Here is a 24,274-nt window from a genome sequence, read left to right on the forward strand (position 1 = left end):
GGAACAAAAGATGGATCTTTAGTCAGAATCCCTCTGTGCACCATTCGCAGCACACTGAAGTGGTGTAAAGCAGATTATTCTCTCTGGCCTCTGTGCCATTGTAAACAAACAGGAGAGGCTACTGTTAGGAAATTGGTACTGGTTGTCTTTGAGCAAGATAGTATATTTAATATAGTTTATGCTTTAATGAGACTTTTTCTCCTCCTTGGTAAAATATTATAGAGCCCTTATGGAAAATATGGTGGCTCTATTAGGAATTTTGAAGCCTTGGTTCAGAAAGTTCTTTGAGAAGGTTTTTAATACCTGGCACAAGGTAAGGACATAGGTGTGTGTGAGTTTAAAACAGGAAAGAGCCTTGAAGATGACAACTGTGGGCACATTGTTTATGCTGCTCAGACAGATGGAACACTGTCAGGAGAGGCCAGGAATGTAAGGTGACTAAGTAGAGAGCTACTGAGGACAAAATGCATAAGAGAACCTTGCAGAGCAGGAAATAAGCTCTCTGGAGTGCTCAACAGGGAATTTTTGTACTTATGTAAAAGCATCCTTTGTCTGTTCTGGATCTTGAGCTAAATGCACCGTGTCATTTTCAGAGCAGCCATGTTGCTGCCATTGGCAGGAGTAAATCAGCCCTTTTCTTCCTGCTTCTTGTTCTTCAGGAGTGGCTTAAGAACACCCTCAAGCTTACACAAACCCCACCCCCTAAAACACTTTATCACTCAGTTCTGCCTAATAAGTTCTGCCTAAAGTACCCCTTTAGTTATAAATTATTTAAGTTGGTATTAACCATGCAAAGCCTAATACTGTTATTCTGGTTTTTTTTTAGTTATATCCACGAATAAAACCTCGACAGCGAACCCTTGCTTGAATTCAGTTGTACAACAGTGCAGTACCATGCTGGTAACTGGAAACTTAGAACATACACTGGAGCCATCATTTTTGGTCATTTCACACAGAGAAATAAAACTATGATATTTAGTTTTAATGGTGCTTTCTCTTGTTAAATGGACAGCATCCACGATTTCCAAGATCTGCAGTTTGTAACGAGGATTGTTTGTGTGAGCAGCACTGAGGAGGAGAGCGATGCCTCCGCTACCGCCAGTGCTGTGCCAGCTCTCGTCTCACGCGGTGTTTTCAGTCAGAGTTCCGTGGTAGGAGCTTCCTTGTGTTCCATGTTCAGAGGTGTCATTTGCAGAGTGCAGATGCACTGTCCAGTTTGCTCCAACCCCCCACAGCAACTGTCCCATGTCGGGATTTTGGGTATTTCTGTTCCATACCAGTGAATGTTGAGTTCTCATTACAGATCAGCTCTTTGGGTTCTAGGACACAAGATCTTCACCTGTTACATGCATAATTAAGTAGTTACCAAAGCTTGGTGAAGGCTGGGATTTTAGGTGGCAACATGGTAAACACTTAAATCCTAGTCTGGACAACCCCAACGAAAGCTTTACCTAGTCTAGCATCTTGCAGTATTTGCATTTAGAATCAAGCTAGAGAACTAACAAAAACCAACAGTATTTGTACACTTCTCAAAATCCCTACACAATATTCACTTGGTGTTTTATTTTCTTATTATTCAGCCTACAGCACCGGTGTTACCTCTACGAATGTAAAGGTTCCCCTACTAACCCCCTGAGCTCATCCAGCCTGGACACAACAGTTAGTACTGAAGTTGCAGCAGCTTAAGGGATCTGTATGTCTGCAGGGATGAAAGTGCAATAGTTGAAAAGGGTAAGAGTCTGGTAAGGGTTATACTGTGTCACCTGAAGTCTGCCTGAGTAGTCAGTCTAGAAGAAAATATGAAGGACTGGATAGAAGTAGAGAAAGAGGGTCGTGTAGATGCCAAGTGGAGGAGAAGAAAGAAACAAGGTTTAGAGAAGGATTTAAGAAAGGCAATAGCTTATTTGAGGACAGTTTCTGTGGTTCTTGGCAGCCTACAACTGCTGCCAAGGCAAGTTATGCAATAACCTGTTCCACTACATTGTAGTTTCAAGCAAAAAAGAAAAACCCCACAAACAGGCACTTCACTGGAATTTTAATTGTACATGATTTTATATACCAAAAGTATATTTTGAATTTCCCGTTATAAGTTTTAGCCATATTTCTTGTAATTTTCTCCCATTTAACAGTATGCAATTTGATTAACTCTTCATGTACAAGTTCTGTGTATAATTTATATATCCATTTCTGCAGTGCTGTAACTTGCTTTTACCACAGGTCAGCATTAACTGTATATATTGTGGTGAAAAGTGAAAGGGTATTATTGTTGAAGAATTTGCTACATGAATGTGATGATTTCAAGAGCCTATGATACACTAATTCAGAGAACATGTAAATGTGCACAATAAAGTACTGCTAAGGCATGGCTGCATTCTCCACTCTCTTTATAGAGGTCTCAACAGCAGATGTGGCTTTGGTCAGAGTCTGCATGAAAACACTGATTGTAGTTTGCCAAGGTTACAGCTGTCAACCCATCTTTCCTCCTTGTTTTATCAGCTTCACTGAAGATGTGCTTACACACTAGTATCCCAGTATTCCAACTGGGAAAAGTTAACTTAGAACTAAAAGTAGTGTTTTCTTTAGAAAAAGTGAATTTTTTTACAGTTCATAGACTATGGTGGCTATTACTAAAGAAGTTGTATATTACAAAATTAAATAACACCTTTTTTTAAATAAGTGAATTAATTTATTCATATTTGTACATTAAATTGTATACAATTTCAGATAGCATTACAGTTAGATTAACAAAAGCTCATTACCAAAGAAAATACAAAACTAAAAATTATTCTGGAAGCTTATTACAGAAGTGAAGTTTCACGGTCGAGTTCATACAAGTCAAATCTGGTGGTATTCAGTGAAAAATTTAGATGTTCAAAATTAAATGTTTAAAAAAACCCATGTGATTTCTATAAAATCATATCTAAGGCAGATTTCTTTTTGTACATTGATTTTAAACATTTGGATAGAGGGAAAAACCTGAGATCTATACCCAAAAGCTATTCTCTGCAGAAGAGACATAGACATTTGTTTGCTTCCTGTAGCAAACAGTATATATAATGGTTACTATAAAAGTTGTGCTGTACATTAGCTGTAGTGCAGGTCACTTTCATATTAAGTGCCAGTAAAGGCTTAACAAAATATACAAAGTCTTAAAAGGTGAGACTGTTTAAAGCATTAACTGTATACATATTGCACACTACCGTGAATACTCATGGTTCAAAAAAATACTCACATTGCATTTGCCAGTTCTTACATAATGAACCACGCTGGAATGAGAGAGAGAGTCAAGAACAGCAAATATTTCCAGCTGTCAAATCAGCACAAAGTGAGAGGCAGGTCTGTGGAGGCTGGTGTCTGTGTGTGCCCTCAGGAGGCCACAGCTGCAGTTCTCACTGGTCCCGAGACTCATAGAGAAGTTTTGTTGCCTAACAGAAAGGGAAAATGCCAGTGTTAACTGAAGTTTCACTTGCAGGCACGTTATCTGCTTCCCACCCCTCCAAAAACCTCCTTTAAATCCAGGGCTTTGAATTCTTCCTTGTTTTCCTCCACCTGAGGCCTGTACTAGCATTCAGGAAGTGCTGAATGCACTTAAACGGTGATGGAAGTTTGAGCACACGCTGCTGAGCAGAGTAAAGGCTGGGGTGGGGCACCTGGGGAGTTCTAAAATGGCAAAGAAGCAACAAAGAGCCACAAACCCGCCCATACACATTATAAATGACAGTTCTGATCAGCAATCCATCAGCTGACTGATTGGAATGGGGCTTTGGTTTTTTCCCACCATAACTTTTATTTACCAAATACCAACCTTCAGTTTCATTACCCATGCAGGACCTAGCACCAAAAGATTAAACTCTTCCATTTCCAAAATCAACAACTTCTTTAAATCTTCATGAAGCAGTAAAAACAATTAGCTGAACTTAGGGTCACATGAGCATTTCATAGTGCACATTCTTCAGCCAGTAAGAAAATCCAAGGAAGTTTAAAGCCAAATTCTTAGTTCTTTTCATCTAATAACATACATAAGATCTTGGGAAACCCTTCAGAGTGCATAAATTCCTCAGTCTCTGAGCAGAAACCTAGTCATGTTCATTACACCCAGCCATAGCTTCTGTTTTCCAAGCAACAAGGCCCTGAAGTCCTTGATAAAAAAATAACAGAAATACTCCTAAGGCTGAATGCTCTCTCTGGTGCTGCTGAACAGCCTAGGTAAAGATTTTTTCAGCCTTGTCTAAGTTTTGGCTGCTTTGCTTACCTTATGCATAGCTGCCAGCCAGGCTGCTGACAGCTTCTTGTTACAGCTGAAGTCTTCACCAGCAGTAAACTTCATCTGCATCACCTCCTCTGACCCCGGGACCTTGTACTGCAGGACCATTCCTATGGCACGAGTGTTGCCTCCTGGAAAGAGAAACAACATCTGGAACAGCAGCAGCTTTTACCAACTAAGTAACACAACATTTTCCAGCTCATGAGTATGTTTGGAGAAATGTGCTCACTGCTCAGTTCAGAGCACAAGCAGCTGCTGGATCTGAGGAGCTCATGACCACAGTGCAGGCAGTGGGACCTGCAGCCTCCTATTGCTTCATTCTCTCTGCCAAGCACCAAGGCAGAACCTGCATCAGCCTTCAGGTAAAGCCACACACCTGGAACACCTTCATGATTTACTAGCACCATGTTAAGACACTGTTACTACAGTTTCATACAGTAGCCTGCAGTCTGTAGGCTTAGGGTCCAATCAAACTGATGGCAAAGCAGGCAGCAGTCCCTCCAAACCTGGCAAAGGGTGGAATGATGCTTACATAAGGCTAGAGAACAGCTGGCAACATCATTTACTTCCTGAAGGAAATTGCTGCCAAAGACTGCTCTGCCAAGAGCGCAGTAAGCGAGGTGTTTGCTTCTCTCTTACTGAGGCTGCAGAGATGAAGATAAACCAAAGCAAAAATACAAACATTTAACAAGAACTTTTAGAATGACACATTGCTGTCATTACTTCCTGCAGCAGTGGAGCACAAACTAAGCTCTAGGAGCAGCACTAGCATACACAGGACACTTCTTACAAAGCTCTTTTTAGAAGTGTCTGCATGAGAGGGCCCCTGGAGGCTGTTACTGCAATATCTGAGGAGCCAAAACAAATCACAATCTAAGCCAAACTCGATCTAGTTAGTGCTGTTAATGTACCCAACCCAATCAGAAGCCCACAGCAGGGTTTATAAAAGAGCTACTTTCTACTCTCCTAGGATAAATGGAAATTCAACTTCATCAATTGCTTCTCTGCACCTACTAGTCAGAATAATGGATTAAGGGTCTACTGAAAGATAAACCAGTGGAAATCACACACCCACAGCCTTGACCAGCTTGCCCATGTCTGGCATTACTAAGACAGAATACACCTTGCATAACAAAGAGGCCTTTCTTTTAAAGTTGTGTAAATGCAAGCCAATAATTAACAGTTTCAGTGCAAAGCCTTTCCAGACAGCACACAGGGAGTATATTTATTTCTAGCATGCCAAATTCAGCAACCTGCTAAGCAGATGATCTGTAATCTGTAACACTGTGTACTACTGCAGATAGCATTTCTCATCTCTCCTTCTCCCAGCACGGACAACAGCACTTTGGTCTAAAGAAGGCCTTGAGTACCTTAGTTCTCCTCCAGAGTGTTACGAAACATTCACTCTTGGTTTATTAAACAGACATATGGGAAGGAACAGATATGTATCAGACTCAAACATAACTCAAGTTGAACAGCAATTATGGATCAAGCAAATAATCAGCACTGCAGAGAAGAAAGAGGTGAGGGGGCCATGGCATGCTTGGGTGAGTCATGCTGAAAGGCACTGCAGATACCTTCAGTAACAGGCTGGCTCTCCAGGAGGCTGGTGTAAGTGTGAATATCTTTTTCTACCATCAACAAGGAAGGCAGGCAGAAAAGAGATAAAGCAATCAGAAGAGTAGTGAACAAGGAATTACAGGAGCATTAAGTGACTCAGCAATATACCTGGGTGATTTAAATACCAAGGTAAGTTTATTCAAGTTAACATGCTGTACTGACTGAATAATGCACAGATGGGCTGTGCAATTAGAAAAACCCAGCAGTGACAGAAGTGTTGATAAAGAACAATTATTGAAATTCCTGACCTTGTTTGTTCTCATTTCAGTCAATTCATATTCAGGTTCATCCTGAAATACTCTAAAATCTGGTAAGAGATGGGGCAGTAAGTTGCTGCACTCCAATTTATATGTTACCAGTTTCATTTGGCCACCCCTTTGTCTTGAATGAAATTAAGAAAGGATAGTTGAATTATTTACTCCCCCTCCCCCATTTCATTCTGTTAACAATGTTTGAACCAGTCAAGGCAAAATCCCAGCTGGATTCTGAAATGGAAGCTACCAAAGACTAACAGTTCCCTCCTATGAGCTCTTAAATTAGCAAATACTTTTACATACCCAAGAGAACAGGTGACAACCACCCTTACTCAGGTTTATCAAGAGTCTCTCCCACATTAAGGCTGTGGGGGAACTTCTAAATCTTTAGTAGGTGTTCCCCCAACTCCCAGCAGCCACATGGGACAGGGTCTCACAGACTGTGCTCTATTCTGAGAGCAGTTGTAACCAATAGTTAAACATTGAATTCGCTGTCTAGCTCAATAACTACAGCTTCATTTTTTTTTTCTTAATAGTTCATTTATATTAAAAGAAAAAATTACCTCCAGGAGTAAATCCCTCTGTAAGTATCTGAACAGTTGAAATCTGTATAATTTCAATTTCATAATGGCTGTCTCCATCCAAAACCAGGTATCTACATAATAGAAGAAAAAGGGTTTTTTCACTTTTTTTTTTTCCTACAAGATCAATTCCAAATCAGAGGAAAAAAGTTAAACAATCTCTCAGTGACATTGTTTATCTGTTCTTTGGGGTGAGGAGGGATAGAAATCAGGCAGAAAATGTTACTTTTCATTGAAATTTCACCCTTCCAAGACATTCTGATCCACACTGTTAGTAAATTCAAGCAAACATTCCAGTATTGTTGAATCTATCCTTTCAGTCTGATGACTCTCTCCAGTATCCTCAGGGCATGTTACTCTCCTATTTTTTTAGGTTATTGTGTAAGAATAGAGCTGTAAGTACATCAATGCTACAGTTTACAAGTGCAGTTTCCATCAATCTTTCTCACCTCTGGTTGTTGGAAAGTCGACAAACCATGAGCTCAGATTTATCAGATGTTCCCAGAGTTACAAAGAATGTAGCACCTGGAAAGAAATGGTTTAGTATTCTAATACAGAATTCAAGAAGCAACATTCAAGTATCAGAAAGAACAGCTAACTTTTACTTACTAATGCACTGAATTGAGTGAAATAAGGGAGTAACTGAAAAATTAAACTGATTAACATCACAAAACACTCAAGTATAAAAAGCTGATCTTTAATTATCATGTTCTGACTTACAGGACCTTTCACACATGCTATGCAATTTCTCCCATGTGTAGAAATGCAGATGATATCCAAGAGGAATCTTTTTAAAATGAGAAAAAATTTGGAGGTGGCAAAGACAGGCAACTAAAGACCCTCTGTCATCACTGTAACACAAATGATTTTTTCTGTATTAAAAAAACCAATTTAATAGCAGGATGTGACCTTCAGTTCTATGCTTAAGAAGCTGTAAAGACATCTCTTTTTCATTACTGAAGGCTGGCTCAGTATTATTGTGAGGTCAATGAACTTCAGCTTTCATGTTGATTCTTCCCCCTCCAAACTGCTTTGGCAAGGGGAAGGTCACTGTTGCTCCACTAGAGAGGTGACTCAGAACTCCAAGCAGCCCTACACACCCGACCCCTCTGCTTCCTCCTCATGTTCCCTGTGTTACCCAATCCCAATAGGGCTGGCCTGGGAAATGAAGAAAACAACATCCAGCCCTGCCCAATGGTCTGCAATCCATCCCCACAGCCTGAACCACGCAGCCCTGGAGTTCCACCTCCTTACTTGCCAGCTCACCCAGGCTCACTGACCCCCAGCACAGAGCCTGTGCTGCTGAAGAGAGACAGAGCCAGCAGCACCAAGGCTGGAGAAGGACATTACAGCCACCACCACCACCTCTCTGACCACCATCTGTGGCTCTACAGCAAGGCAGGAACAACTTCAGAACATGAAAGCAAACAGGAGTAGCTTTTAAAAAAACTCTTCAATTTAAAAGATGGGATTTAAAAACTCATCTACGCCCTCATGGTAAAGCAGAGTGAAGAATGATTTATGTGCTCCAGGATGAGCACACTCCCTTCTGAACCCAGGATCTCCCAGGAACATCCTTGCCCATCACATGTGGGGCTTAGCTTACCCATTATGCACACAGGCATCATGCTGAGAGATCATCAAAAGGCACTGAAGGATCACAGACTATTTTAAAAACTGAAGTTTCAGCTTTCTTAATGTAATTGGAACATGAATTACTGTATTGTGAAGGTTTAAACCTATGGAAAATTGAGTACTCATGATGATCTGCCATCAACCACAGCTGTAGGCCATGGACAAGATCAAAGCTCTCAGATGAAGCTTGAAACAAGCACTCTATCTTGTTTGAAAATGTTAAAATATTCTCTCAAGTATTTTTCATCCTTATTTAATGTAACAGGAATATGGTTAAAAGATGTATTATTTCAAGGAAAATGCCAACTGCATACTCATCTGTTCTCACAGGTATTAAAATTTATCTTTAATTAAATCACTCTCCATCAAGACCAAGAAGTACAAACTGAGAGGTGCAAACACTGACTACGAAGTGTGAACCTCTCTCTGAATAAACCCGTAACACAAAATCACTAACTGCAAAACAAGAGGCACAGCAAGGAGGAAACAAAACCACAGCTTGTGGGACAAGAAGCACTGCTCTTGCTGTTCACTGGAATTTGAATAACCACAACCAGGACCTTGGGTGCTTACCATTCATGAGCACTTTGAGCTGTTTGTCGTAGAACTCGGTCTCCTTCTGCGACACCAGGGCGCACTCGGCGCACTGCCGCACGGGGTCCACGAAGCACATGCGGGGCAGAGGCACTTTCTTACTGCAGCACTTGTCACAGAAACACTTCCCACACCTTCTGCAGTGATGCTACAAGCACGAGAGAACACCTCCTTTACTTATTTACTAAGGAAACTAAGAGGTTACTACAAGTTTCTCAGGTGTGAAACGTGCAAGCTGAGGGACAGGTAGAAGAAATGAACTGTTACAGGGGCAGACAGGAATCTCTGAAGGTTGGACACAAAGGACTGAGTATAATATAAACAGCAGCACTCTAAGCCTTTGCTGGCACTCTCTAAAGATGCTTCTGGAGCAAAAAAGAGCATCCTTTAATTTCCAGTAAATCCTTCACCTCCCTGTCAATAAAAACCCATGACAAGAGTGGTTTCCAGGTGCCTTCGGACTTCTGGCAAAAGATCTTGGAGAACTTCAACTGAAGTTTCTATTCTTCTTCAACTGCAAATACTATTATTCTCTTTTAAACTTATTCTCTCTTTTAAAACTTATTCTCTTATTCCCATGGGAAAAATATAAGAATCTTCATAGTTAGAACCTAAAGCTATTCCTTTTATCAGAAGTATCAGGCAGCACAGCACAAATCCAGGGAAGTTGTGAAACCAGAACAAGTCTTGCAGTGTGTTTCACAGCCCCTAAATCTGCAACCAGTGGCCTGTGCTCCAGATCAGGGGTGTGACAGTACCAGCAGATCTTCCTGATGCAAGTTCTCATGACAGAACAAGTACTCCCAGGCAAGCAGGAACTCATCTGTGGCTCAAAGCAACCCTCAAAGTTTGATACAAGGAACTGGTAACACTGCACTTTTGGTCAGTGTTAGGTTTTCCTTCCAAATGTTCTGCAAAATTCTCTGGAGTACCCATTTCCCAGGGCTACCCCCAACTGCTTCCCACAGCTAACACAAGGGAAACACAGCAGCTTGTCAACTGGTACAACATGTGAGTGTGTCTGGTTTAAAACTGAAAAACATGAACCATGTCACTGCACTACAAGTCACACTTTCACATCTTTCTTCACTTTTGTAAGCCTGTGCTAACAAAGTGTCAATGTAATTATACAAAGGAATGATGTTCCCTCCTAAAAATTACTGCTGGCCTTCTTTGGGAGGGTGTTTTGTAGAATTCTCCATGTCATATTCTGCCCACCAGTCTGCATTCCACAGTGACCTCTTACCATTAATAACAGAATTTAATGTTAGTGTTTTCTCTTCATCCAGTGAGCCTAATTATGTAGTTTTCACTTTCTACTTTAATTGGAATTTCTCTCTTCCAAACTCAAGACAAATCCTGGTTTACTTTTCAAAATAAGTCAATTGTAGTATTTTTCAACACTTACTGCTTCATATTTCATTAAATTATCTTACCTTTCTAGTTATGAAGTCAAATTTTGTATCACACTGCATACATCTTGGGCACTAGAAAACAGTACAAATTAAGATTAGTCTACAATCTTTTTAAACCTTTAATTCTACCACCATATACAAAGAATGAGCTTCATATTATGCCCCATAAAGAAACACCTCCAACAAATTTCCATCTCTTATCTTTTCACCATGAATAGCTTTCATTTAATATTGATGTAGCAAAATAATGTCATCTCCATTTGCAAGACAAAAAAAAGAGCTGCCAAACTTTCCCCTAATGAATAGTGCATCCTGCCAGCAGGCAAAAGTACATCTCAGAATTATTTACCATTCAAACATTGATAATGTTTGGCTATCTAGACAGTCCCATATCCCAGAATCAACTGGTTTTATGTAAGTTGTCCTCACTTTACTCTACTACCATGCTCTGCTGACTCGCCAAAACATTGTTTACACAATTTAATGCTCTCAATACTCACACATTTTTGAAACATGCTAAGAGATATTTGGTTTTCTTCCAAGCCACCAAGACCTAATGCTTATTCCAGCTACAAAAAGTCACTTCCTGAAATATCTCTTTCCTAAAACAAACTTACACCCACACACTCCTTTCAAAAAAATGACAGAAAAAAATTGAAGGAGTTTCTCCCTTCCAAGTAAGTAGAGTTTAAGGGGTGACAGCTTTGACTGTGTTAACAACCAGAAGTGATCAGTGACTGCTGGACAATCAAAATTTTCTGTATAGAAAGTCACCTACCAAAAGGTTGATACCCAACCCTTAGGTCACTGGATTTTCAACAAAACTTTACATGTTTTTATCTACCATATCAAACCCCAGTCTGAGGCTTATAATGCAATTTTTGCTGTATTTACTAGCAAATATTAATGCAAAATTATGCCTGGTTAGAAACTGAAACCCCTCAAAGCAGACTATCTCAGACTACAGCAGAATGTCCTCTTCACCACATGCCCTGAGCTGAGCAGGTGCTATTTGCTAAGCACACAGTAATCACCCTTTGCCTTTAATTAACACATTTCAATACTTAACCCTTTTTCTTCTATAAATCCCCTCAGGTTACAACAGCTTCTATTCAGGGATTTTTGCTCCAGCAGATACTCAATCACTGTCACAAATCCAACAGCTGCAGCCAAGAAAATATTGCAGCAGCTAAATTAAAAATTCTCCAGAAATTTTTCATGTCCTTTTCAAGTGCAAGCTTGTTAATAATTGGTGATAGTTTATTTGAACGGCTCTGCTGTCTAAACAGACATTTAACACATTAGACAGTAATGGCAGTCACTGTAGTGGAAGGTAAACACCTACTTGCAGAATTTGTTACAACAAGCTGTTTCCAAATCCCACACAGAAGAGCACTGGAAGTGTTCCTGAATTGCTTTCACTAACACTGAACTGAGGCATCCAAACACAGCTTTTCACAATGGCTGCAGAAAAGCTTATTTCAACACTCACTGATAAATAACATCAGCATGAAGCAATTTCAGCACACACCAGGTTTCACCTCTGTAACAAGAAGAACTCTACAGCTAATGTCATCTTCTGCTCTACCTGGTTTTAATTTTTGACATATAGCTTAACAATTTGCCTGGGAGCTGGTCCTGGCAATAATTTTAGTATGCCTTCAATTTACCCAAGTTCTAATTAATTTTCATAATGAAAATATTTGGGAGGTTTTTGGTTGGGTTTTGGTGGTGGGTTTTGTTTTTTTTAGTTCACCTGGACTGGGATTTTTTAATTTGTTTTTTTTGCCAAAAGGCAGAAAGCACAAGTCACAAGCTAGAGGGAAAAAAAAATCAAACCCAAACTCTTCTAAATACTATGTTCTACACAGATTCTATGTTCTACATAGATTTCATACAGAATGCTAGGCTAAACATAAAAGTGGTTTTTAGGAAGGAACAAAATTATCCATCCTCTTATTTAACACAAACTATAGAAAATTATTTCTTAATTCCAGACCCATTATGAGAGCCCTGCCTGATACAAACAGCAGTCCTAAATAAATCACAAGTCAAGCAGCACATGGTAGCTGGCATTGCAAAATAGGATTTTCTTAGGAAAATGTTCTGACAGAAGCAAGCTCAAGATACTGTTCCTTCGAGGTATTTCTGCTTTAAGTAACCAGAATGGAGTGAAACATTTGCATAATGTCAATTTCTGCTTTGCCTGGGACTAAGATATTTATTGAGAACATCTTGAAATGTGAATTCTTCCCATTCATCCATACACTGACATAATCAGAGACTGACTAGCATTTAATTAAGTTTTATTGCTTGGAGGGGTTTTATCACATTAGCAGAGAAGGAAGCACAGTGTCCAAGTTACTTCTCGTGTCTTCAAATAAAAAGATGTGAAGCAAGAAATTAAGTAAGAATTCATGTCAGAAGTACATTCATTTCATGTGCAGTCAAGCACCAATGCCAGTATCAGATTACAGATTATCAGAAAGAGCAAAATGGAAGAACATCCAACAGCTGTTGGATCTTGGCATTAATTTAAAAATACCAAGAGTTGGTTCATTGCAAACTTGTCATGGGTTTGCTCAAGTGTGAGAACTTATTTCCATAATCCCACAGATCCAGCCAGAGGTGAGGATCCCATGGATGGCCAGGAATCAATAGTTACACTCCACATGCTTTATTTGCATAAATAATGACAGAGTGATTCAAGAAGGGATGCTTGGGAAGCCTTGGCTGAGCTCCCTAACACAGGAAACCTCTGCAAAGGAGGAAGTTCAGGGAATCCCACCTGGCCAGAGGGGGAAAGGGCAGGATGCAAACCCAGGGCAGGCAGAGCTGGGCTGCTCTGACCCTGCTGAGCCTGGCCTTGGCAGCAAGGAAGGAACCCTCCCAGCAGAGCTGGCAGCTCCTGGGCAGCACACAGAGCTCCTCAGCCATGGAAACATCTGCTGCACAGCTGGATATCACAAGGTTTGGCCACCTCTGCAGGCAAACTGACACATCTTACTCAATTTCTAGTCCAAGCTTTCCTTAACAGAAATATCATCAATTGAGCTCTGCTGGTGATTAACAAAGAAATTCTGAGTCAGACAAGGCACATGCAGATGCCAACATCCTAAGTTAAATGATGCTCAGCACAGACTTTCATAAATCCCCCTCAACTCATTACCTCTACTACAAATAAAATTACTTTAAAAAGTAAACTTTTCAGTAGTCCTGCTCCAGCCTTGCATTTCAAATTCCTCACAGCTACCGATATTTTAAGACTGTATAATCTTGTGATAAAAATAATTTAAAACTTAATTACATTTCAATGCTGTATAAGCTGCACAAAACTACCAACTGCCATAATTATTAGGTGGCCTTAATTTAAAAAAATAAGCCAGTTGACTCTTGCATAAGAAAAATAAAATTACTGGATTTGTGAGTGTTACTGGCTGCACAGCAAAAGCCAATGGATTTGAAAAGCCAGATAAGAATTTGCTAACACCACTCAAGGTCTTGGACATAGACCCTTCATTTTTAATTATGTCTGACATGGTAACAAGAGCAAGCATTCTCAACTAATTCATTGCCCAGGTAACCCTGTGCCTTTAAATTTAATTGTTCTTAACAAAAACTTGGGATTTATAAGCTTCCCGGTGTATCACATACCTGCTTTATTTAAGGCAAAATTTTGCAACATATTTGGCAATTGTTAACAAAAGGGATGTCAGAACTCTAGCATACTTCCAGAAATCTAGTAAATTTTTTTTAGTAAAAAAATATTTTACTTCCAGAAATCTAGTAAAATAACTAACCACAAAATAACAATTCATAGTCTTAATCTTGCATTAACAAATGCATTTTAAATATTTACCTCTATCACACTTCCTCTCAATAGCAAATATCACTGAGCACATTCAGTCACAATTCAACACCCTCAGCCTATAGATCTGCAGACTACAGGGGGAAAGTTGAATTTTAAGGAGAATGAAACTACAATAGAATTGTAATAGAGGATTCAAACTAACAACGCACTTTATACTGATGCAGCCACAATACACAGATTTAATTCTCTTCATATATCTAACAAGTTTAACTAGATGCTACCACAGTCCCCAAACAATCTTTAGCTGAATTACACAGAACGTTCTGCCCGCAGAGATACGAGGCAGAGGGAGAGGCTTTGTTCTCCATTCCTGACCGAAGCAGGACTCGGTGTTCCCGTGCAGAACAGCCCAGCACGTCCCAGGAACGCTCTGCTGGCTGACCCCGGCTGAAATCCTCACTAAATAAATCCTCATTCCGCTCACATGTAAATGCACTGGCGTGTGTCCACGCCACAGAACGCCGGCAATAAATAAATAAACCAACAATGGATTCTATGTTGTTTGTGCATCTGGGTGCAGCGGCTGGCAACAATCAACTCTCCTTACGTGAAATTAAAAATATCACCATCGCTAAGTTGTTTAAAGCAAAGCGGACTGAAACAGACTGAGCTGTTCAATGGCTGTTTAACCACGAACACTCACACCAAGAGCCAGAAGGGCTGTTCTACCTCAGCCCTAATGCTTCAATAATGTATGCAGTTAGTTTTAAACCAGAACCACCTTTATCAGCATTTAAAGCAACACCGCACAGCTCGCTACACTTCTCATCACCAATCGCTCGCCAATTTTCGCGCCGGGGCCGCACAGCGGAGAGGAGCGAGTGACAGCCCCGTCCCTGCGTCCTTTAACCCATCAGCCCAAGGGAAGCGAAAAAGCGGAGGGAAAGGGAGGAAGGAACAGGGGGAAGGGAAGCGCGGCGCCCCTGCCCCGGCGGTACCTCCTTGTCGGGCACCCAGGGCGGCTCGTCCAGGCCGAAGGGGCTGCGGGCGGCGCGGTGCTCGGGCACCATGCGCAGCCCGCTGGGGGAGCGCACCAGCTTCTTCGCGTCGCCGCCCGACATCTTCCCCCGCGCGCCGCCGCCGCCAAGGGACGCCCGCGCCGCCGCCCAATAGCCGCGCGGTGCTGCGCGATGGACACGGCACTCAACCAATGGGAAGCAGCAGCTCTCCGGCCCCGCCCACGCGCTCAGGGCTTTCCAGCCAATCCCGAGCCCCTCGGTGCACTAGTCCCGCCTCCTTCGTGTCCCGCAACCCGGAAGCGAAGGGTTGGGTCGCCGAGTTCCCGGAAGCGGCACACCGAGCCCGGACCGCCGCGGCCGCGAGGGGCGGCTCCGCAGGGCGCGGCTCTGCAGGGCGCGGCTCCGCAGAGAGCCCCCGGTCGCTGCCGCAGCGCCCGCCCGAGGCTCTGAGCCAGCCCGGCCCCGCCGCTCCCGGCCGGCCCAGCGGGAGGGGAACGAGCACCGCCCCGCCATTGGCTGTCCCGCCGGGGCAGTCACGGAAGGGAGCTCTGATTGGCCTGCGGCGGGCAGGCTGCTCGCTGATTGGCTGCGCGGGCGGCGGGAGATTCGTGACGGCGTGAGGGCCCTGTGGCGGCCTGAGGGCCCTGTGGCGGTGCCCCGCTCTGTCCGTCCCTGTGTCCCGCTGTCCGTGTGTCCGGCTGTCCTCCCCTCGCTCCTGCTCCGTGGCACCCCCCCGGCTGCACCGTGACCCGCTCCCGGTGGTTTTTTCTCCCCCGGGCCTCATCCATGGAGCGGCTCCCTGTGAGCGGAGAGCGCGCAATGGTTTGGAGCCCTTCAGTCGAGGTCCGTCACAGCCATGATTGATGTCGGTAAGTTTCGGCTTCTAAATCTTCTCAGAATTTTGCTTTAAATGGGTGTTACTTAAAAGTAACTTGCTTCTCTTTTAGATTTATTCTGCTATTAGCGGCCATCACAACCTCTCCCCCCCGTGTTGAAAAAGGGATTGTTCATAAAGTCATATATTCTCGTATAAATGCTGGCTGTCTGCTGCAATCCTTCATAAATTTATCAGAATAACGCTAAGAACCTCTTCTAGGCATCCATGGGGCCAAATTGTTGTGGTTTTCGCCGAAGTATTAAAAATCTGTTTAATATTGTCACAAGTAGCAAACAGATTTGAACGATTTAATATTAAATTTGCTTTTAGCTAATAAATGTAAATTTATAGCTAAATAAATGACTGTCCAATGCATCAATAATCCTGGGTCATCCTAAACTGCTGGTGTGTGAGATTTTTTTCTATGAGAAAATGAAAGCCTCGTGTGAGGACTGACAGGGCAGGAATAAATCACTGTCCTGCTTGCTTGTGAGCTGCACATAGAGCAAAAGCACTATGCAGAATTACAGGCAATTCAAACTACCAGGAGCTCTGAACTGCAGGATTATGGGTTGAATTCTTTAATAGGATAAATGTAAACAGCCATCAGAGAAGACTTCAGGGTTAGAGAATAGCCAGGGTTGGGAGGGAGCTCTGGAGATCACCCAGCCCAGGCAGGGCCACCCAAAGCAGGGACACAGGAATGAGTCCAGGTGGGTTTGGAATGTCTCTGTGGCAGCTGTTCCAGTGTCTGCCACCCTCGGTGTAAGAGCTGTTCTTCACCTTGAGGTGAAGCTGAAGAGTTTGGCTCCATCCTGCTGGCACCACCTTTGGATTGTGACGTCCCCTCTCTGCTTTCTCCAGGCTCTCCTCAGCAGAGAGATGCTCCTGACCCCTCCTCACCTCTGTGGCCTCTGCTGGGCCCTTTGCAGCAGCTCCTTGTGTTTGTTGTGCTGGGAGCCCAGAACTGAGCTCAGCACTCACTTAGGGCTGACAGAGGGGGAGGATCACCTCCCTCAGCCTGCTGGCCACACTCTTCCCAAGTAAAATTACATCAATATATAAAATAATAGCAGCAATAGTTCTCATAATAACCCCAGAATAATTGCTACTTCTCTAAGGTAACTAATAAATGTGTTAAAAATAGGAAGGAAAAAAATTAGTTCTGGAAACTTTTGACACTGATTTATGCCTATTTTTTTTCCTTACCCGTGTCTGTGATAAAAGCCACTTTAATCACAGATAATTATCTTTTATCACAGATAATTATCACAGATAATTATGGGATGTGCTGCTCACTGCTGTGCTGTGTCAGGAGATGGACTGGGACCAGTTTGACCTGAACCCTAAAACAATTGCTGCCCTGAAAAAAGGTAATTTAATTTGCCATTGTCTCTAACAGATCTGTCACCACGGTGACATCCTTGACATAATTGTGTGTTTGTGGGTATAAGCAGGCAGATGGACACTAACATTTTAGAACTGTAATTAAGTATTTCATAAAGAAGTTTTCTGAGTAATTAAAAGTGTTGGGTTTTGCCCATGCTTCAATAATAAATTTCCAAACAATTTTACAGCTTGTGTTGGTACATTCCACGTGAGTGTTGCCTGCCCACCATACAAGAATGCAGTATAGATAAACCTCAAGTAAATGAGAATTAGAAATTGGGAAAACTTTGCCGTGGAAGTCAGCCAAAAGTATTTATAAAAATTCCTCTTGTTTCAGCTGACATCAAATCAGTAAAAGAGATTTTAAACCTGTCTGGAGCAGACCTGCAGAGGTTGATGAAGCTCTCCAGTGCAGACACCCAGTGCCTGCTGAAAACAGTCTCTCACACACTGAGGAGGAACAGCATGCTCACAGGTAATGCAGGGCATAGAAAATCTTCTAGATAAAGTTCAGAACTGTCACTGGGAGAAAATGTGGTTCTGGCTCCTCAATGACACAGAAATGGGTTAAAATGAGAATGGAAGTGTTTTAATTGTGCTGTAGTGAATTATTTAACTGTGCCAAGGACAGCTCCCCTGGGGGTAATGGAAGTGAATGGGTGACATTTTCAGGATTGAGCCTGCTTGAAACAGGACAACGTGTTTCACAGTCTGAAACACTTAAACACAGGAACAAAATATTTCCTTTTTCTTTCACACTCTCTTCCTCTCTCTCACTATTCTCCTTTTGGACTAAGACTAGTTGAAAAATGTAAATCATATATTAAAAGCTTCATAAACTGCTTTGTCATGAACTCTTCATTCCAAAACAAGCAGGACCTAATAGCTCCTTCTGCACAAATTCTTAATAACAATTTTGTGTTTAAAACCTATTTTCTTGTGGTTGTATGTGTTTTCAGGCTTTGAGCAAATGCCTGCTGTGCTGTTTTGTACTCTGCTATTTCCATTTCCATAATTGCTGTGCTAGAACCTTTGCTGTCAAAATCCTCTCAGAGTGTAACTTTCCTCAGAGACACCTTAGAGGCAGAGAAAGCAAAAAAAGAGTTTGAGAGCAGGAGAGAACTCAGTGTAAATTATCAATCTTTGTCCAGATACTCAGCAGAGGTCTGATGGGGAAAGAGAGGTGGGGAAGACCAGGCTGAATTAGGGAAATTCTCTATCAACAAAGAAAGCATCTCTTGTAGGAATAAAGCTTGTGTACAGCATCTATTCTGTATCACTGTGTGTTAGAAAAATAATAAATAAAACTACCTGTTTCTTTTTAATCATTAAACCTTGCAGCACTTCAGCTCTACCAAGATAAAGATCCTGTCACCTCCCAGCACCAGAAGCTGAGCCTGGGGTGTGCAGTGCTGGACAGCTTGTTGAAAGGAGGCATTCCTTTGGTGGGAATCACAGAGCTGGCTGGGGAGAGTTCTGCTGGGAAGACTCAGCTTGGTTTGCAGCTGTGCCTGTGTGTGCAGTACCCGTACAAGTACGGGGGCTTGGAGTCTGGTGAGTGCTGAACTAAACCCAGCTGAGGGAATGCACTGTCCTCAGGAGCCTCAGCACAGGCTCAGTGCATGTAACTTCAGCAGGAGAGCAGCCAGTGGCTGGTGAGTGTTTGCAGAGAGAAAAGCTGCTCATCCTGCAGCACAGCTTAATTCATCCACAGTTCCTGCTGGCTGTTGTCTCCCTGCCTGCCACTCTGGGTTCAACCCAGCACACAAACAGTGGAAGAGAAGTGGTGCTGTCATTGGCTCCTCAGGTCAGCAGCACAGCTCAGCAGATCACTCTCTACAAAGAGAGTGGGTCTTAGGTCTATGGTACATATTCCCTTAGCTGGGGATTTCAAATTTCAAAGATTATTTGTTTTGATAACAATAGTTGTACTGATTTACAGAGTAAAATCAATGGAAATATATTACAATGTCCTGTGTGGGTCGCTGCTGGTGAGAGAGAGACGGTGAATCTTATTTCTTGAATCAGAAGGCTGATTTATTTTTATATCATATATAATACATTATGATTATGCTAAATAGAATATAGAGAGAGGTTTGCAGAGCTGCTAGGCTAGGCTAAGAATAGATAGAATTCCACAACAAAGTTGTGCCCAAGGACTGAGACCCTGGCTTACACTTTGTGATTGGCCCTTAATTATAAACAAGAAGCATGAGCCAATCAAGGTGCATCCTATTACATTCCACAGCAGCTGATAATAATTGTTTACCTTCCCTTCTGAGGCCCCTGGCCTCCAGAAGATGCAGAAATCCGAAAGAAAGGATTTCTGTGAAGAAATGTCTGCAACAGAAATATAGTTGAAAAGGGTAACATTGTTTTGTACCTGTGATTTTCCTGGCTTTACCAAAGTATGCAGGTTTATTCTTTGATTTGAGTATGGTTTTTTTACCCTTCTGTCATATTAATCTAACTCCCAATTTTTTTTATTTTTTTTTTACTATTGCTGCCATAGAAGGGGAGGAAGCCTGTGTCACTTCTGAGGATTCTGGTACTCTGCCTTAGGTGTGTTTTGCCTGTGACCTTGCTGCTCCTTCCAACAGCACTGCCTTCATCTGGCAGCTCAGTGGCTCCTTGTGGGGAAACTTCCTCCTTTTACTGTATCCACCCTTGTGGAAAAATCATGGGCTGTACAAATTGAGATCTTGCTCAAAGGGCTGTGAGTAGCCCATGGCTTACACTACATGGTGTCATTAATCAGAGCAGAAACAATTCTATTTTGTTCTGTTCCTTTGTGTGCTGCTGCTAACTGCTGCACATAGTTTAAATAAATACATTTTTATCCATGCTCCAGCACTTCTTCCTGTTTGTGTTGAAATCAAGGAACAGAGCAAGGTGCCCAACACCCTACTGGCACTCTTGTGTTGAGCCTCCCATGAGAAATACAGCAATTAAATCTTAGGTTAAATGTGAGGAGTTTTATCCTTTAGAAAACTTGAGGAGAACAGCAATGCTTAGAAACTCTCACAGAACTATGCACTACCAGTGGAAGATTTTGCTACTGATTTAAAATTATTCCTGTATTATTATTATCCCTGCATTCTATTTTTTTACTGATTACAAACTTCCCTCCCTTCTTATTAGTGGTGAAGCTGAAATACATTTCTTTAAGCAGTTACTTCATTAAATTTACTGCTAGTCTTGTTTGTAATTCTCAGGGCAAGGAGGTTGGCAGCAAAGAAATGCTGAAAGTAAACAAAAGCCTCCTTTGCCTCCAGGATATCTTTCTGCTCTTCTGGAATGTCAGTTGTGTTCAGTTGTGTTGGCTGAATTTATTTTATATGCCCATATTCATAAGTAATATGTGAATATAATGGAACAAATTAATTTCCTTATTAGAATTCTGAATTAGAAAATAATGTTTGCTACTGATTCTTGGTAACAAACTTGGTTTGGTGCCTGGCAGATTATGATCATAGGAATCAAATTTTTTTCTTTTTGAGGCTGGGGGGTTTTAATAGGTTTTATTCCTGTTTAGTTGATTTTTGGTGGTATTTTTTGTCAACAATCAGCATAACACATTTATTGGCCTGAATAACAGTTTGATGAAATTGCTGATTTCTGTTTGGGTTTTGTTGGACTTGTGACTGTGTTTTCAGTGTCCTGAATGTTCCAATAACTGTGGATCAAAATACAATTATTTAATCAATAGAGCATCAATCTATCTAGAAATGCAAATCTGCATCTGGAAGAACCCCAGTGACTGTGAAATCTGAAGAAATGGACATTCCACCGTTTTTAAGTAAACCAAGGCAAGGACAAGTGACCTCCTGCTTAAGGCAGGTCTGGTTTTCAGAAAGCAGATGATTTCTCTGTGAGCCCACAGTTCATGGTAGAGAAATCCCTGTCTGTCAGCATTAAAGCACCACTGTGCAAAAGGTAGTCAGCTTAAATAAGCATGGCAGCTGAGAAGGCCAGAAAGTTTTACTGAGGAGCTGTTGTCTCAACACAAGTTAGCACAGGTGTTTTAGCATGAAATTCATAGTGTGAATTGGATTTCTGTGGTTTGGATTTCTGGCTGAAGCAGGCAGACTGTGCAGTGCCACTCTGTGGGTTGGATCAAGTGTGATACTCCTGATCCCAAGGGCAGTGATCAGGTGCTCCTCAGCTGTGCACAGTGAGTGTCACCCAGTGCAGAGTACAAATCCAGTTGTCCCAGCTGGTGCTGAAGAAAGGACCAGCCATCTGCAGGAGAGTCACAGAAGGGCGGTTTTTGTTCCATCATTGATTAAACATGGTTAAAAAATAACCAAACAAACATGAATTTCCAGCTTTTAAATGCAGAATGTGTGCTATCATTTGTGTGCTGTAAGAAAACTGTGTTTGTAAGGGCCTGTGGTTTCCTTGGCTACAGGAGCTGTCTACATTTGTACAGAAGATGTGTTCCCAAGCAAACGTTTGCAGCAGCTCATAGACCAACAGCAGAAGCTGCGTGCAGATGTTCCAGCTGAAATCATACAGAAGATCAGATTTGGAAACAATATTTTTGTTGAGCAGGCAGCAGACCTGGTAAGTAATAGCACAATGTCTCTAAGGCTCTTGATCAATATGGATTTGAGGCAGTATTTTACTGTTAAGGTCATCAGTGGAAGAGCAGCACAGTTTGTAACTGGTTTGGAACACTTAATGATAATGTCATGTCCTGAGTGTTTCAGTGAGAGCCACTCCTTGCCCAGGTAGGCTGAGAAAGTTGGGGCTGTTCAGCCTGGAGAATAAAATGAGGCCCTCCTATGGGGACCTCACTGGAGCCTTCCAGTGTCTGAAGAAGCTGCAGGGAACCTAGAGAACCTGTCTCTGTCAGGACATGTGGACAGGGCAAGGGTACAAACTGAAAGAGGGGAAATTTAGATATTAGGAAGAAATTCTTACTGTGAGGGCGCTGAGATACTGGAAGAGGTTGCTCAGAGAAGCTGTGGCTGCCCCATCCCTGGCAGTGTTTAGGGCCAGGCTGGATGTGGCTCCAAGCAACCTGCTCTGGTGGGAGGTGTCCCTGCCCATGGCAGGGGGTTGGGACTGGATGATTTTGAAGGTCCATTCCAACTCCTTAACATTAAATAATTCTATGAAAACAGCAAGTTTAGGAGTGTAGTACTACACCCTTGAGATTTAAAAGTATCAGTGAAGTCAGAGCTGCAGGTAAATGCAGGTTGCAGTTTTGTCTCCTCCTCAGTAAAACCACCAGCTGTGGTTACTGGTGAGACTCAGAGATCCACCAGCTGCCTTCGTGATTCAGAACTCCCCGAGCTCATGCTGCAATGGTGATTGCTGCAGTTCAGTCTCCTGATGTCCAGCAGGGCTCTTTGCCTGTGTCTATGGGAATAAGGCTCCCAACATTATCAGTTAGATTGTGCCTGGGCCAGTCTGACCCTCGCTGCCGGGCCAAAGGCAGCAACTGCGGTGTGTCACCCCAGAGATACCTTGGCTTGCTGGTGGTTGCAGCTGGGCACTGAACAAGTCCAGGCTTGTTAGGAACCCCGTTTACCTCAGGAGGAGAGCTTCAGGCGATGGTGAAGAGAAAAAGGAGAGGATTCTGCTGGAGGGTTTAATGTCCAGAGGTTTATTCCAAGGTTACAGAGGTCTGAACGTGAGCAACTGCTCCAACAGAACCTCAGCCGCATGGTCTGATCACCTTTTTAATCTCAGGGACAGGGGGAGGGGAGGTACAGGTGAGCCAGCAACCAGGTGAGAGGGGCAGGTCCTCAGGGGAAGATGACACCCAGACAGGCCAATGACCCCTGGGCATAGGGGCATCTTTTGAACTTGACCAACCACACGACGCCTTGCTGGAATGTTCAGCCTGATTGACAGGACTCACTCAGCATGGGGGCAAGGGGGAAAGGAGAGAGGCATAGGCACACCTGGGGAAATGACCTGGAAGGCCAAAATGGGACATTACAGCACACCACAACACGTGTCACTGTCCCTGTGTGTGTGCAGGACACGTTCCAGCAGTGCCTGGCCAGGCTGTCCCTGCTGCTGGCGCGGGGCATGGCGCGCCTCGTGCTCGTCGACTCCATGGCCGCGCTGTTCCGCGCCGACTTCGGCCCGGCCGACGCTGCCCTCAAGGCTCGGTACCTGCAGGCCTTTGGGGCTCGGCTGCACAGCCTGAGCACCAGCTTCAGGACTCCCATCGTGTGCATTAACCAGGTAAGGTGTCCATTGCTTCTCACCTGTAGGCACTGCTCAATAAATGGCTGGAGGGTGATGGAACGATCTGTGAAAATGCAGATTTCATGGTGCTGTATTTAGCACTGTCAGCTGATGACTGATGGAAACTGAAGCTGCCTTAAACTGATGTGCCTTAGTAAATGTTAACTACTCAAAGTTTATTATTTAAACTTTTATAGGCTGTTAATTGTAGAGGGATAGAATATAAGAAAATAAGGTAGTATAGAAAGTAATCTTAGCCCTAAAGGAGTTGCAGCTGAGCCAATTATTGGAGATTAGGAACAGGCCTGACTTTAACAGGCCACAGCTGTAACCAATGAGAAGATGAGTGCTATAAAAGAGTGAGTGGTTGGTTGAAAGGGAACTGGACTCAGTTGGCTGCTTTGTGAAGAAGGAAGAGTCAGTGCTTAGAGGAGCTCCCTATGAGAAACATTAAGGAGGTATGAAACTCTTGCAATGAGGAGACAACAATATGGAATGTTTGCTATATAATGACAAGAGTTAACATTCTCAAAAGTTGTCCACTAAAGCTAACAGAAATAGATATGTATAGCAACTGCACAGAGCATCAAAGCAAAATAACAGAGTTG

General features: G+C 42.6%; 3 protein-coding genes across 12 annotated transcripts in view; 2 read left to right on the top strand and 1 right to left on the bottom strand.

Annotated features, from left to right (window-relative positions):
• Positions 1-2,363, top strand: part of PPP1R13B (protein phosphatase 1 regulatory subunit 13B) — a 69,657-nt gene extending 67,294 nt beyond the window's left edge. For all 7 annotated transcript variants that reach the window (XM_063159845.1, XM_063159844.1, XM_063159842.1 and 4 more), the window contains one exon: positions 827-2,363. In XM_063159845.1, coding sequence (XP_063015915.1) covers positions 827-868 — 42 coding nt within the window. In that variant the 3' untranslated portion in view covers positions 869-2,363. The remainder of the gene's footprint in view (positions 1-826) is intronic.
• On the bottom strand, positions 802-15,310 carry ZFYVE21 (zinc finger FYVE-type containing 21). 3 transcript variants are annotated; one of them, XM_063159850.1, is made up of 8 exons: positions 15,173-15,310; positions 10,385-10,435; positions 8,928-9,096; positions 7,169-7,244; positions 6,702-6,793; positions 5,842-5,895; positions 4,253-4,395; positions 802-3,425 (listed from the first exon to the last, which is right to left on the bottom strand). In XM_063159850.1, exons 1-8 carry the CDS (start codon positions 15,293-15,295, stop codon positions 3,390-3,392), a joined length of 744 nt encoding a protein of 247 aa, XP_063015920.1. In that variant the 5' UTR covers positions 15,296-15,310; the 3' UTR covers positions 802-3,389. The 3 variants fall into 3 exon arrangements, with proteins under 3 accessions (XP_063015920.1, XP_063015921.1, XP_063015919.1); XM_063159851.1 differs by lacking the exon at positions 5,842-5,895; XM_063159849.1 differs by lacking the exons at positions 802-3,425; positions 4,253-4,395; positions 5,842-5,895 and adding an exon at positions 5,902-6,191.
• Positions 15,311-15,677: 367 nt separating this feature from the next.
• XRCC3 (X-ray repair cross complementing 3) overlaps positions 15,678-24,274 on the top strand; it is a 42,924-nt gene continuing 34,327 nt past the window's right edge. The window contains exons 1-6 of one of the 2 annotated variants that reach the window (XM_063159864.1): positions 15,678-16,062; positions 17,333-17,443; positions 17,797-17,934; positions 18,801-19,013; positions 21,871-22,025; positions 23,454-23,663. In XM_063159864.1, coding sequence (XP_063015934.1) covers positions 17,389-17,443; positions 17,797-17,934; positions 18,801-19,013; positions 21,871-22,025; positions 23,454-23,663 — 771 coding nt within the window. In that variant the 5' untranslated portion in view covers positions 15,678-16,062; positions 17,333-17,388. The remainder of the gene's footprint in view (positions 16,063-17,332; positions 17,444-17,796; positions 17,935-18,800; positions 19,014-21,870; positions 22,026-23,453; positions 23,664-24,274) is intronic. The other variant, XM_063159865.1, reaches the window with a different exon arrangement.

Source organism: Melospiza melodia, chromosome 6, assembly GCF_035770615.1.
Source record: "Melospiza melodia melodia isolate bMelMel2 chromosome 6, bMelMel2.pri, whole genome shotgun sequence".
Lineage (NCBI taxonomy): Eukaryota > Metazoa > Chordata > Aves > Passeriformes > Passerellidae > Melospiza > Melospiza melodia.

Coding starts and splice junctions, on each gene's coding strand:
- ZFYVE21 (XM_063159849.1), bottom strand. CDS start 15,295: ATGTCGGGCGGCGACGCGAAGAAGCTGGTGCGCTCCCCCAGCGGGCTG. Junction 9,097..10,384: donor TTGACTTCATAACTAGAAAG/GTAAGATAATTT, acceptor TCGTGCTTGTAG/CATCACTGCAGAAGGTGTGG. Junction 6,192..6,701: donor AGAGGGATTTACTCCTGGAG/GTAATTTTTTCT, acceptor ATCTCTTACCAG/ATTTTAGAGTATTTCAGGAT.